At 43.6% G+C, this 15,242-nt stretch overlaps 1 protein-coding gene across 2 annotated transcripts in view; it reads right to left on the reverse strand.

Annotated features, from left to right (window-relative positions):
- SND1 (staphylococcal nuclease and tudor domain containing 1) overlaps window positions 1–11,101 on the reverse strand; it is a 402,857-nt gene extending 391,756 nt beyond the window's left edge. The window contains exons 1-2 of one of the 2 annotated variants that reach the window (XM_072147568.1): window positions 10,872–11,101; window positions 3,264–3,413 (exon numbers count right to left, since the gene is read on the reverse strand). In XM_072147568.1, coding sequence (XP_072003669.1) covers window positions 3,264–3,413; window positions 10,872–10,937 — 216 coding nt within the window. In that variant the 5' untranslated portion in view covers window positions 10,938–11,101. The remainder of the gene's footprint in view (window positions 1–3,263; window positions 3,414–10,871) is intronic. The other variant, XM_072147569.1, reaches the window with a different exon arrangement.
- Between the last annotated feature and the right edge of the window lie 4,141 nt (window positions 11,102–15,242).

The raw sequence follows: 15,242 nt of genomic DNA on the forward strand, positions 1-15,242 counted from the left end.
CCTAAAATTTGCCCACTTAAAGATGGAACCTGACACCACATTTGCATATATACAGGCAGTAACAGGTTCCTATTGAGCTCTAATAACAGACACCCTTCTTTTAGCTAAAAATTGTTTCGCTTACATCCACATAAATCACCTTTTATCTTATAATACCGGGAATCAGAGGGGGTTGTGTCCTGCTTGGCCAGCCCCACCATATAATCCTCCTTCTTACTGGTCACAATTCATGTCATGTGACCAGAGTGACATCTCAGGTCCTTAGCCTCTTAATAGCAAACTGTACCCCATGCCAGCATCTGATCATATGAAATCAAATACATGGCGTACAGTTTGCTATTCTTAGAAGACAGATCTGCAATGTTGTCACTGGTCACATCACGAATGTAACAATGCATCATGTAAAAAGATTGACACAATATTTCCTATCTGTACATAGAGCTTTATGACTATAGTTGAATATTAGCAGATTGTCCCCAAATACAAGGAGGCAGAGCAGCGATTTTAAGAGACAGAGACGTCAGTCAGAATAATGGGTAGTGGTTAAATGGTATCTGACTCTTCTCCTCTCTCAGGCTGCCAGAGATAAGTCAGAAAAGCTATTTAGCATATCAGAAAAACATCAATCAAGGTACAGTGCCGCACTGGCAGCCAATTTTAGGTGATATACATGATATTTCATGACACTCCACATGTGGATATAAACCGCTGTCTAGGCACAGGGCGCATGCAGATACAGATTTTGATGTTAGCTTTCAGGTGCCATGACATGTTTGCAGAGCCCTTGGAGGCATTCAAAACAAATCCCCACCGCCTTCCCACAGAGAACTCCTCCATTTTGTAAATTTTTTTACCAAAGGATATTGGAGGTCCTTTTATACCTAGGCCTGTGGCAAGGACAAAGGGGCATCCTCCACGCCTAGACGAGAGGAGATTCTACCATCAACATAGATAAAGGTTCTTTACTGTAAGAGCAGCGAGACTATAAAACTCAGACTATGTACATGTTCAAGAGAGGCTGGATGCCTTTCTCAACAGCAAAAAAAATATCAAAGGGTTATGGGGGGGGGGGGGGGAAACCACACATTTGTTTAAATTTTTAAAGGTTAGACTTTTTGGATGTGTGTCTTTTTCTAGCCTTACTACTATTTTGGGGACAGCACGACCTTTTGATCACTTTTATAAAAGACTGGCAAAAAGGGGCAATTCTGACACTGGGGCACATTTTTACATTGCAGGGTTAACTGCCGGGAATAAACTGCATTTATATTTTTATGGACTGAGAATATTGGGATACGGCGATACAACACAAAAGGTGACTTTTCCTACTTTTTTTACCCCTTATCGCCAACGCTTGTTTTCAGTTTAGTGACCAGACTCAATTTTTAGAATATGACGTGTCACAATAATTGGTTATAACTTTTGATCACTTTAACATATGCAGGTGATTTTGACAAGTGTTTTGAAACCTTGTACTTGATGTAAGTTGTAAAATTTAAGTGATAAGTTTTGTGTTTCGTTAAAAAAAAAAAAGTAAATTTGGCAAAAGATTGAAAATGAAAATTTTTTACAAAGTTAGAAAAATTGAGTAGTTTTACTTCCTGTCTGGAAAGCAGAACATTTCAAAAATGTTATGAGGCTTAGAACTTTTGGCGATTTTCATGAAAAGAGAAAAATTGCACTTAAACTCACATTCTGAGGAACAACTCAGCTTTCAAGTGACTTTGCCTTTCAAAGTTTGATGCCCAATTTCTCCCAAGAGTAGCGACACACCATATGTGGTGGTAAACTGTTGTATGGGCAGATGGCCGGGCATAGAATGGAAGAAGCGCCATCCAGAGCAGATTTGTATTGTCACATTGTACAGACTAACATTTTAATTTCGTTGGTAATGTGAACATATGAGGGCTTATTTGCAAGGTGATATACACTTTTATAGATCATAAAATCTGATGAATAAGCTATAGACCCCCAAAATGAATTAACCATTTCAAAGGGGACAAAACAAAATCCATTTTTATTTTGGATTAATACTTTTTTCCCCCCAGCTCACCATAACGTAAAAATATGTTATCTTTATTCTCTGGTTCACTACGATCACGGTGATACCTCATTTATATATAGTTTTATCATCTTTGCTCAATTTTACTGAGCAAAACCAATATTGCAGAAAATCGCATTGTTTTTACTGTCAACTTTCCAGGGACATAACTAATGTATTTTTCTGTAGACCGCTTATTTTTTGCAAAAAGTTGTTCTTTTCAGTCATGTCATATTAAAGCGCTTACATTTTTTTAGAACATTTTTTGTCATAGTATTTGATGAAAAATTGTGTACTATGGAAGTTTTTGGAGTTTAATTTTACACTGTTCACCGAGCGAGTTCAAATTCGATTTATATTTGTTGTACAGATCAATACGGACGTGGCGATACCAAACATGTATGCCTTTTTTGTGCGTTTGTTTTATATTACATTTGTTTGCATTTTATATTTACAGTATTTTCTGGACTATAAGACGCACTTTTTAGCAAGAAATAAAATCTTGCTAAAAAGTCCTTGCGTCTTATAGACCGAAGGTCAGGAGGGTCTGGCAGCGCTGTAATGGAGATCGGGTGATGCCCTAATATAGAGCTGCACCGGGTCTCCCAGAGAGGAGAGCCTCCGTACTTCTCTCCCCTCTCCCCGGTGTCCTACAGGTACAGGACCTGCCATGATGTCAGAATCATGTGACTGATCACATGCTTCTTGCATCACCACAGGCCTGATACGGTCATGCTGCACTAGGACAGGGTAAGAAGAAGGGGAATGGGGGAAGTGTGTGATTCTGTGTGTGTAGCTGAGCTCCGAATGCTTGTTTAAGCCCTAACACTGCAGTGTACAATGTAAGAAACTGAGCATGCTACTGAGAGCTGGGTCAAAGGCACCCCGTAGAGATATTTATAGCTTCAACTGTATTGAGAACATGTAGACCATTTTTGTCATAAATAGATGTGGGTGCTACTTCTGTTAGCTGCACCATCTTGATAACAAAAGTTCACTGAAACCCCCCCCCCCCCCCCCTCTACCAGCTGTGATGAAGGGAGAACGTGAAGCACATACGTGTCCACTCTCCTTTCATGTATATGGAAGCGATTGGTATATAGTCTGGGGAATCAATATCACTTTAATATAGTTGGATGGAAAGTGTCTGCATATTCACGGCAAACTATTCCAGAAACAAAATACAGAAGTCATAAAAAGGTTGGTTACAACCCAAGCCCACCTCATCAGGGACATCTTTTGATTCTGGTTGAGAAGCCACTGCTCTGCGTGCAAGAGCTCCAGCACGAATGTTACTTAGGTAGATGTTACGCTCAGGGGGCGGACCTCCACGCGGCTGACCTCTTACAGTAATTGCACATCCAGAGAGGACCTGAAAAAAAAATGTTAAAAAAGTTATTCATTTGCTTTCCAATTATTCAATTTAAGTTTTTTACTACCAACATCTGTCACATTAAATCGGTTTTCCCATGGATAGGGCCCAAGTTGCTGATCAGTGGGGGACTCAGTCGGACCCCTCAACACTAACAGACTAATGCAGCAGACAGCTGCGCATGACCAGTCTGCTCCATTAATCTCTATGGAGCTGACGGAGATTGGTGAATGTCCGCTCCACAGGAGATTAATGGAGCAGAACGATAATGCAGTGACGAGGGGTCCGACTGAGACCCCCACTGATCAGCACGATAGGCCCTATCCTCTGGATAGGGCCTAACTTTAGTTTGTGGGAAACCCCTTTTATGTCTAAAAACTTCAAGTAACAACCACAACTAGTTTGCTTCATGACAGTGGCTTAAAGAGTGTGCCATGTGAGATACTCCACACACAATCTGATGGTAACAGTATCTAATGATGACCTAATCAAATTGTAGGTCACCTTCATTTAAATTCTAGAGAACCCCTTTAAGTATTGACCAACTATGATTAAATGTGTTACCACAGGTTGTAAAGTTATCCCATGAGCACAAGAATGGTTTTAAAATTATGGTTTAGGTTACGGATTTGTGTTTTGCATAATTTGTTGCAGTTGTTATTAGCAGCATGTTGAGGGAAATCTGATTTTGAGTGTGACTGTTATCTACCATCATGATAAACCAGGGCACAAACTTATAGACCCAGGCATCCTCACTGTGGTAATCTTATAGCATAGTTTAATCTCTTTAATCTCATTAGCATAGTTTTAAAAGTTTAAGGCTTCCTGGGGATTGTACTAAATGCCCTCAATGCTTCAGATGCATATGCAGTACAGGCAGTACCCGGATTATTGACAAGATAGGTTCTGTAGGTTCGTTCTTAAGTTGAATTTGTATACAAGTCGGAACTGTATATTTTATAATTGTAACACCAGCCAAATTTTTTTTTGGTCTCTGTGACAATTGGATTTTAAAAATGTTGGATTGTCGTAAGAACCAAGATTAACAATAAATCTTAATTGCAGACACCTTTATTAACTGTTACAACAATTTATCGTAGCCTAGGGCTAAAGTACAGTCAATTACCAACATCCAGGGGTCAGTTTGTAACTAGGGGTCGTCTGCAAGTTGGGTGTTCTTAAGTAGGAGACCGCCTGTACTTTCCTCCTCCCTTTGATGAAGTGCTCCTTGCCTGTGAAGTTACAGCACTCAGGGGCACTGCCAACAACTCCAGGAGCCCCTTCGGCTCATAAGCATAATTTGAAAAGTTGATAACATGGATAACAACCAACCAACACCTAGGCTGGTCAGTGTAAATTCCAGAGTGTGGTCAGGAACTCTCCAAGAAGACAAATTATGATCACTCTAGTGAGATGCTGTGTGCTGACAATGTGCTTATATTATCAGAGTTCAGGTTTATATGCACTTTCATTTAGCTTCTGGACATTCACTAGAATCACATTTGAGATTATGAGATGAATGTAACACACAATAACATTCTCAGCTCTGCTATATGTCAGCCATAACATACACCTTCTGCTCCGCTGTGCTGTGCTTCCCTCCCTTGGATAAAACCTTATCTGCCCGCAGCTTGTAGATTTACTCTCCTCACACTGCTGTTTGCCGGCAGGAAGTCTGTGTAAGCTCGTCAAGGAATGCAAGAGCGGGGGTCACTGCAGTGAGAAGCTCAGAGCAGTGTGACAGGAGAACAATCTGTCTTGCCCAGAGGTCGCACTAACATTTTTCCAGAAGGGTAAAAATACTCCTCTCACAATTTTTGAGGAGTATTTTTACCCGAGGAGGAGTATGAAAATTTCGGTAATACACCGCACACATAGCGCGCACACACACTGGTCGCTCACAGGACACGGCACACGCTCACAGGACACGGCGAACCCCTTTAACCCCTTAACGCTCTGCGCCGTAGCTCTACGGCGCAGAGGTATAAGGGATGTATGAAGAGGGCTCACGGGCTGAGTCCTCTTCATACAGAGGTGGGGGTTTTTGCATTTTGCACAAAACCCCCACCGCTAATAACCGCGGTCGGTGCTTGCACCGATCGCGGCTATTAACCCTGTAAACGCCGCCCGCAAAGTCGCGGGCGGCGTTTAAAAGACGGCGGCGCGCGGGCGGCGCCATCTTTTTTTTGATCGCCACGCCCCCGAACGTCATCGGGGGGCGGCGATCGGTTACCATGGTAGCCTCGGGTCTTCTTTTGACACGAGGCTACATGGTTTATGCAGGTTCGTTACAATGAGCCAGTGGCTCATTGTAATGTATGACCTGCAAAAATGCCATATATTGCAATACTGTAGTATTGCAGTATATGGTAGGAGCGATCTGACCATCTAGGGTTAATGTACCCTAGATGGTCTAAAAAATAGTGGAAAAAAAAAGAAAAAAAAAAAGTTTAAAAAATAAAAAAAATTAATAAAATATTAAAAGTTCAAATCACCCCCCTTTCCCTAGAACGGATATAAAACATAACAAACAGTAAAAATCACAGACATATTAGGTATCGCCGCGTCCCAAAATGCCCGATCTATCAAAATATAAAAACGGTTACGGCCGGCGGTGACCTCCGAGGCGGGAAATGGCGCCCAAATGTCCGAAATGCGACTTTTACACCTTTTTACATAACATAAAAAATGAAATAAAAAATGATCAAAATGTCGCACAGACCTCAAAATGGTAGCAATGAAAACGTCGCCTCATTTCGCAAAAAATGACCCCTCACACATTTCCGTGCGCCAAAGTATGAAAAAGTTATTAGCGTCAGAAGATGGCAAAAAATTTTTTTTCTTTTTTGTACACATTCGTTTAATTTTTGAAAATGTATTAAAACACAATAAAACCTATAAATTTGGTATCACCGCGATCGCACCGAACCAAAGAATAAAGTAGGCGTATTATTTGGAGTGAAGAGTGAAAGTCGTAAAAACTGAGCCCACAAGAACGTGACGCACGTGCGGTTTTTTTTCAATTTTTCCACATTTGGAATTTTTTTTCAGCTTCGCAGTACACAGCATGTTAAAATAAATAACATTACGGGAAAGTAAAATTTGTTACGCACAAAATAAGCCCTCACACAGGTCTGTACACGGAAAAATGAAAAAGTTATGGATTTTTGAAGTTGGAGAGCGAGAAATTAGCCGAAAAACCCTCCGTCCTTAAGGGGTTAAATCCAACATGCACAATCCCCCCTCTGAACATTTGCAATTGTGCAGGAGGACCCCCAAACACATCAGACGGTCCCCAAACCTGCCAATTTCTGACATCGAATACATATGCCTGAGTCTGACTGGGCCTTACTCCACTCAAAGCTGAGCATGCATGTGTATGCGGGAATTGCAAGGATTTCCCACCTACTGATATTAGAAGCAGCAGGGAAACACCTATGGATAAGCGACTCCCATGAGCCTCAGACACCTCCGATTTATTACATTTTGAGTGAATTTAACACAAATGTATAATGTGCCCTGAGCAGCCATCTATACCCCCCTATGAACCTCCGGAGGGAGATGTGCAGATAGAGCGCCCCCTGTGCACAGCAGTCAATGATTGGAGGCGTCCGGGAGCTCATTAAATATATATCCAATTATTTTCGGAGGCCGTTGTTATCACCCGCTGCAGACTGTGGCGTCATCCGCTCTCCAAAAGCTTCCCATCTGATAACATATTGGTGATCCAAGCAGGACACGGCACACACTCACCCGGTCCTGTCGATCACATAAACGCAGGCAGCGTTTGGAGCAGGACGGGGAGCGGCAGCCCCGCTGCCCACATGCCTCCCCCTGGGGGCTGCGCTCTCGCTCCGGGTCTCTCCTGACCGCCCCTGACACTGAGTCACGTGTCCTGCTGAGCGGTCCAGCCCGCGCTGCGATCGCTCGATAGACATTTCCCTCATTTGCAGCGCGTGCTGAACCGCTCAGCCTGCGCGCTACAGGGAATAATTGCCATGCGTTCTTTTACGCATGGCAATTATTTTGGGGGGTAATGGCGCCTCATCACGCGTCTATGACGCGTGGTGAGGCGTTAATGCGACCTCTGGTCTTGCCTGACCCTAGACTTCTGATTTAGGGTCAGATCCTGGGGCAACCGAAATTGAATCTGAAATGTTGTATTTTTGTTAACAGCGATTCAGAGAATGTGTTATTTTGTTATCCTGAGTATATTTAAGACTCTGGTCTGCGTGGGAACACGGTCTAAAATAGCCTTCATGACGGCACATTTTTTGTTTTATAATCTGACATGCAAATGAGAGCTTTTTTTGCTGTAAGAATTGTATTATCCTATGGGTTAATTTTTATAGTAAAAATAGCATAATGATACAAATTTATAGACTTTCCTTTGGCAGAATGGCATAAAAACGCCAGTTTTGCCACTTGTTATCCAAGTGTGCTTGCTAGTGAGTGCCAAGCTGCTAAAATTATGGGCTTTTTCCTATGCAATCATTTTATTTGAACTAAAAGCATACCAGAATACAACATCATGGTAAACCTGAGCATGACCAACATGCACCAAATAGCTGAAGGGATACCTACTTCTTGACATACCAACAGCGGAAAAGAGGATGCCACTGGTTTCTTGGACTGAGCCACAACACAACTGGCAGACTTTCACCACTCAGCCACCTAGCACTTAAAGGAAACTGAACATGCCTACATAGAGCATACAGGTATATGTAGACCTTTCAATCTCAAGTAGTGATCATAAAGACAAACTTTTGTAGAAGTATACAATGTTATCCAACATGTTATCCAAATGTCCTGCAACATTTAAGAAAAAAATACAGATTACATATGGATGTCATCCGTATGCCATCCATTGACTTCTATGGAGGTCTGCGATCTGTATGCAAGAAAAAAAAAAAAAAAAATTAAAAAATGCTGCAGTTTTTTCCTCTCGGTGGGATGGAAAAAAACATAGCAAACTGATATTGAAGACAGTACGAATGAACCCATAAGTAAATACCGCCTCCATTCACCATCCATTGCTGCCAAATCATTACTTATTCATAAAGTAAAGAGATCAATAAAATTTAACTTTTACTGACATTCATTGTCATGTATATGTATGTGCCAAGTGTCCTACAAGTTTCATGTGCATCAAAACAATCATAAGGACAGAATGAGGGCTCGGCCTCCACATGCTGACATCAGCCACTGTAGGTTAGTCTCCGTCTTGTGAGCCACTGCTTCAGCTGAAATACGAATGGTTCTGGGGTTTTTTACCATCAGAGATATCGTATGGTGCAACGCCAGCTGTGGGTATTGCCCCCGATGATTGTGTTTTGATAAACATGAAATGCGTAGGGCACTTGGCACATACATGACAATTCAGGGATAGGACACCCAAGATAGGGTCAAGTGTGGGACTCTTTGTCAGGAGAAGAGCAAGGAAAAAAAAAAAAAAAAAAAAAAAAAAAGGGGGGGGGGGTGTAGGGAAGAGGTTAGGACAAGGGCAAGTCTGTTGACAAGACTTTTGACCCATTATCCCTTTCCCTATGAGTGTTCCCCACAAAAATGGCTCCTGGTAAGATCTATCCATTTTCTAAACCTTTGTAAAATTATGCATGTGCTGACATATACCTTTGATGGTGTTTGATGTACATATTGATACTAACAACCTATGTATGATAGATGAATGTTTTAAATAGTCACAGTAAAAGTTTTATTGATCTACTTGCTTTATGAATAGTTTGATAAGAGATCCAACTGGTTGCCAGCTTAAATCACCTGGTACTTTTTGCTTTCTTCAAACCACTGCTGTGCTACATCGGGCGTATCTGCTAGACCTCCAGAGAGGATACAAGGCATCCAAGTGAACAATTTTCTGCCAATATTGTTGTTAACCTACTTTACATGACAATAATGACTAGTTTAAATTTTGACACACTTAGCACATAGGCAAAGTTAACACTGAGAAAGAGCAGGTCTTATAGATCTTGAGGTTCCAACAGAATTAAAATAAAGTCACCTTTTCTGACATTTTAGTAATTGAATTTCCTACAAGCTAAGAATTCTGTGTCATACCTAGAATTTGTCCACAACACTTCATTGACAACCTAGTGGGAGAATGCCCCTATATACTCAGAGCATTGCCAAAAATAAGCCAACTGAATTGATAAAACTCCAGAAAACAATATTTCAGGAAATTAGGTATACAAATAAGTCTAAACTAAACTTTTAAGTATACCCCTATCAAAAGGCTGCAAAACTCACAATAAATTAAACTCAAGCCTGAGACTTCTGTTTAGTCAACCCAACAGATGCAGCTTTAAGACAAGGAGCCTAAAGCCAAATAAAAGATAATCCTTTATTAATCCCACAGTGGGGAAATTCATTAACTATGAAGCTATAAAGGCAAGGATGAATTTGGAGATGCGTACTCAAGGCAAGAAGAGCCTATTACAGCTACCGATATAGCCAACTCTAGAGTACCATATCGACCTTACCAAGATCACTTGATGAAGGAGCCAACATCATTCGGGACAACTATATCAACTGTCGAAAACTTGGAGAGCATCTCCCCTTGCAGGACAGCGATAATTATGCTTAGAAATGTATGAACAAATGGATTTCACGGTCTAACAGTAATCACTGCTGACTACGTCTGACGTAACAACCCACGACTTGCCAAGTAGGAAGAAAATGCCCATCTGTTATCCATAGGTGTAAGTAAATGTGTACAAAGTGAATAGTTTCTTCCCCTATACTAGCAATCTAAGCTCAGCTATTATGGGGAAAAAAAAAAAAAAATCTAAAACTGATCAGTGCTCAAACTTCCACCATTCTGTTAAAGTAACATGTGAACACAATGGTAACCCATTCATTAATGTAACTTTAGTGCAGCTGGGAGCTAAGCAGTCACATATGCAGTAAGTCTCTAGTGTCATCTGATGGGTCCTGGGCAGAGGCTTTTCTATCAGTGCCAGTCACAGTAGTGGCTGCCCATGGATACACAAGTGCCAACCTCAGCTGCGCACACCCCATGCTTAACCTGTAATGTAAACATGAGAGGACTGGCTAGGTAGCGCAGTAATCCACTAGCAGCTGTCCTAGAGACTGCAGCGCATGCTGGGACTTGTAGTGGCACACCACCTGGAGAGCCACAGGCGATGTAGCCTACACTACGGGCAGTGCCGGCAGAGTCCTCCTCCAGCTGCTGAAGAAGCCTTGTCCTTTGTACTCTCCCGGTGTCATGTCAGGGCTCGGCTGGACACATCGTCACAGCAGGCTGCAGCTCAACTCCACAACTTTCCTTCCTTCAAGAAACTTGTCGTGCAACCGCCTATCCCGCTGCCAGCCCACAGCCTGCCACCTCTCACTCCCACGTCCATGCCCTGACACGTCCCGAGACGAGCACCTCAGCCACCCGACCCCCCACAGCTGGAGCCGGTCTTCGGGCTGTCTCACCATCTTGACAATGCCTCTCTGCAGGGCAGGAGCAGCCGGTGTAGTCTGAATTCCGGAGGAAGCCATGACGTGCTTAACAGAATGACGAGCGCCACGAAGGGTGAAGTAGAACCGGGCCGGGAACTGCTACTACTGCTTCTCTCACACTGACTGACTGCCTCAGAGAGAGAATCTCTGCCGTCCAGCCGCTATTTATCGAACCGCCCCCTCCGTGTGACCCGCGCATGCGCCACATTCAATGGTAACTATAGAGAGGTTTGAGGATGACGCTCCTTCTCCGCCTACAGGAGGTTTGTACTTCCGGGTTGCTGTGGTAGGAAGGACACGTCAGCACGTGTGTGCTGAGGTAGTACAACTCTAGGTGCCAGGCGTGAAGTTTTGAGAAAGTTTTGTGGCGCCAAAATATTTTAAAGAGCTGTTTTAACTCCGGTGACTGTGATTGCTGGGAAACAATACGTGTTTATACTGGGCTCGATGTAGTAGCTGTCATGTAAACAGGAAACAGAATTATTGGGGTAAAATTGTGCTCAGGTTGGTTACTGTAGTAGAATTTAGTTTTGACGTTTTTTCAGCGGATGTGATGTAACATGGCTATGAAAGGAATTGGCAGGCGATAAAAGTGACTTACTAAGTTTTGGATTTTTTTTTTTATGGGCCTGTCTTTTATTAACAGTACTAAAAATTGACTTTCTATGGGTCAACTCAAGTATAGAATAGTACACAATACTCAAAGCCAGCTATGTATCATAACAATAAAAAAGAATGCAAATGCTGTGTTTCAATTCACTCCTGGGAGTGGCCTTTAAAACCAGATTTAAAATGCACTGCTCAAAAAATAAAGGGAAAAATAGGTGTGCGTTTAAGTGGAAAAACACACTACAGACTGATCCAGCTTTGATCTAATATCCTTAAAACAAGTCAAAATCAGGGTCCGTTTGTGTGTGGCCTCCAAGTGCCTGTGTGACCTCCCTACAAAACCTAAACACGCTCCCGATGAGGTTGCGGATGGTCTCCTGAGATAGTCTGTGGTGCAACGTGATGTTGGTTGATGGAGCAAGACGAGATCTCCAGGATGTGCACAATCCGATTCAGGGCTGGGGAACGAGCGGGCCAGTCCATAGCTTCAATGCCTTCATCTTGCAGGAACTGCTAACACACTCCAGCCACATGAGATCTAGCATTGTCCTGCATTAGTAGGAACCCAGAGCCAACCGCACCAGCATATGGTCTCACAAGGAGTCTGAAGATCTCATCTCGGTACCTAATACCTCTGGCGAGCACATGGAGGGCTGCCCTCCATAGAAATGCCACCCCACACAATTACTGACCCACTGCCAAACCGGTCATGCTGAAGGATGTTGTAGGCAGCAGATCACTTCGCTTTCCACGGCATCTCCAGACTCTTTCACGTTTGTCAGATGTGTTCAGTGTGAAACTGCTTTCATCTGTGATGAGCACAGGGCTCCTGGTGTTTTCTGGCAAATGCCAAGCATCCTGCAGTGTGTTTGGCTGTGAGCACAAACCCCATTTGTTGGGCCTTCATACCATCCTCACGAAGTCGGTTTCTAAGCGTTTGCACAGAGACATGCACATTTGAGGACAGCTGAAGGTCATTTTCATGTTCCTCAAAGGCGTAGGTAGCGGTCCTGCTACTGGGTTGTTGCCTAGTCCTAGTGTACTGGCTTGTCTCCTGGAAGCACCTCTAGACCCTACCAAATAGACGCAGCAAAACTTACCACAGCTCACATCAATGTGCCATCATGGTTGAGCTGCACTGCCTGAGAAATTTGTGTGGGTTGTACAGTCCATCTCATGCTACTATCAGTGTGAAAATGATCAAAACATCAGCCAAAAAACATAGAGAGAAGCGGTCAGTGGTCCTCACCTGTAGAACCACTCCTTTATTGTGTGTGTCTTGCTAATTGCCTGTGAAATTGATTGTCAATCAGTGTTGTTTTCTAAGTGGACAGTTTGATTTCACAGAGGTTTGATTAATTTGGAGTTCTATTGCATTGTTTAAGTGTTTCCTTCATTTGTTGGAGCAGTTTCCATGAATGTGCAAACACTTTTTGTAAGATTATTTATAGCTGTAAAGTATTTTAACCCCTTAGCGCTCCGCGCCGTAGCTGTACTGCGCAGCTTCCCACTATTGGCGCTCAGCGCAGTACAGCTACTGCGCGAGCGCGTACTATTTTAGAATTGTCACCACGTCGCGAGATGGGTGATAGAGGCAGGAGGAGTTCCTGTCTCCGTCACCCGACCAATCAAATCGGTCCCGCCCGCCGATCGCCGTGATTGGCCAGTCAAACCTGACTGGCCAATTACAGCGATTTTAGGCTAAAAAACGTGCTTTTAGCACTTTCCTCTTCCTCCAGCGGCACCATTTTGGTTTGGTATCGCTGGAGAGAGGAAAGAGCGTTACTGTGTGCACCAAAATACACTTTTACACTATAAATAGTGTTCTGATCCTTATCTGATCCCTATTGTTCCCTACAAATTCCCATCCCTATCTGTTTTTTCCTGTGTGTTCCCTGTGTGATCGCCTTGTGTGATCCCACGTGTCTTCCGTTTTTCCCTGTCTGTCCCTTCTGAACCCAAACGCACTTTTCAGTGCACTGTGTTAGCGTTGTTCTGCACTGGACGCACTTTTCAGTGCGCCGTGTGAAAAGCGCTGCACAGAATCTTTAGCAGTCTTAGCGGTAGTTAGTTTGTCTTAGGGCAAGCTAGGTGCATTTGTAGCGCCTTTTTGCACGGTGCACATAGGTTTTTTTTCGGTGCCTGGTAATATTTTTTTCCAGAACGCCGTAGGTGTACCCGTACTTAGCTATTTTTTGTGTGTGCCATCTGTGCGGCTGGTCCGTGTGGTTTGGTGTGCATTATCTTTTTTTTTTGTGTGCTATCTGTGCGGCTTGTCCGTGTAGTTTAGTGCGCATTATTTTTTGTGTGTGCCATCTGTGCGGCTTGTCCGTGTAGTTTGGTGTGCATTATTTTTTGTGTGTGCCATCTGTGCGGCTTGTCCGTGTAGTTTGGTGTGCATTATATTTTTTTTTTTTGTGTGCCTGCTAGACGGTTTATCCGTGTAGTTTGGTGCACATTATCTAATTTTTCTTGTACTCTATTTTTTTTGTGTGCAATGTCTCAGAAGACGTACACCGTGTTGGAGGCATATAACATGCTTGCCTCTGACACCGAGTCAGCTAGTGGGGATGATGGTCCCTTTTACCTATCATCATCCTCCTGCTCATCTTCCAGTGACCTGGAAGGACCCCCAAGAAGGCGCCGTAGGGTTCCAGGGACTTCTGCAATTGAAGTGCCTGGGACCTCTGCAGGAGAAGTGCCTGGGACCTCTGCAGGAGAAGTGCCTGGGACCTCTGCAGGAGAAGTGCCTGGGACCTCTGCAGGAGAAGTGCCTGGGACCTCTGCAGGAGAAGTGCCTGGGACCTCTGCAGGAGAAGTGCCTGGGACCTCTGCAGGAGAAGTGCCTGGGACCTCTGCAGGAGAAGTGCCTGGGACCTCTGCAGGAGAAGTGCCTGGGACCTCTGCAGGAGAAGTGCCTGGGACCTCTGCAGGAGAAGTGCCTGGGACCTCTGCAGGAGAAGTGCCTGGGACTTCTGCAGGAGAAGCGTCTGGGGCTTCCACTGACCCCACATGGGTAGCCCCAGATAATTATACCCCTCAGGTCCCTGACTTTTTGGGCCATCCTGGCATTAACTTTGACACGACAGGGCTCAGAGCTGTAGACTTTTTTAAGTTTTTTTTTGATGAGGAGCTGCTAAATATTATTATATTTCAGACAAATCTCTACGCTGCACAACATATTGCCCAAAACCCCACGTCCTTTTATGCACAACCCTACAGGTGGACCCCTGTCACTGCAGCAGAGATGCACAAGTATTGGGGCATAATACTCCTTATGGGGATAGTAAAGAAGCCTTCAATCAGGGACTACTGGAGCACAGATATACTGTACCACACCCCCATGTTCCGCATGGCAATGAGCAGGATGCGCTTTGAAGCCATCCATAAGTTTTTGCACTACACTGGCAACACACAGTGCCCACCCAGAGGTGACCCCAGTTATGATCGGTTATTTAAGGTCAGGCCCATATTAGATCATTTTAGTGCCAAGTTTGCCCAGGCATATACTCCCGCCAAACATGTGAGCATAGACGAGTCCCTGGTACAATTCAAAGGGAGACTTCAATTCCGCCAGTACCTGCCCAATAAGAGGGCAAGATATGGTGTGAAAATGTATAAGCTGTGCGAAAGTTCATCAGGGTACACATACAAGTTCAGGGTATATGAAGGGAAGGACTCCACTATAGTGCCCCCAGAATGCCCCCCCTTCCTGGGTTTTACAGGGAATATAGT

This window comes from Engystomops pustulosus, chromosome 4 (assembly GCF_040894005.1).
Source record: "Engystomops pustulosus chromosome 4, aEngPut4.maternal, whole genome shotgun sequence".
Taxonomy (NCBI): domain Eukaryota; kingdom Metazoa; phylum Chordata; class Amphibia; order Anura; family Leptodactylidae; genus Engystomops; species Engystomops pustulosus.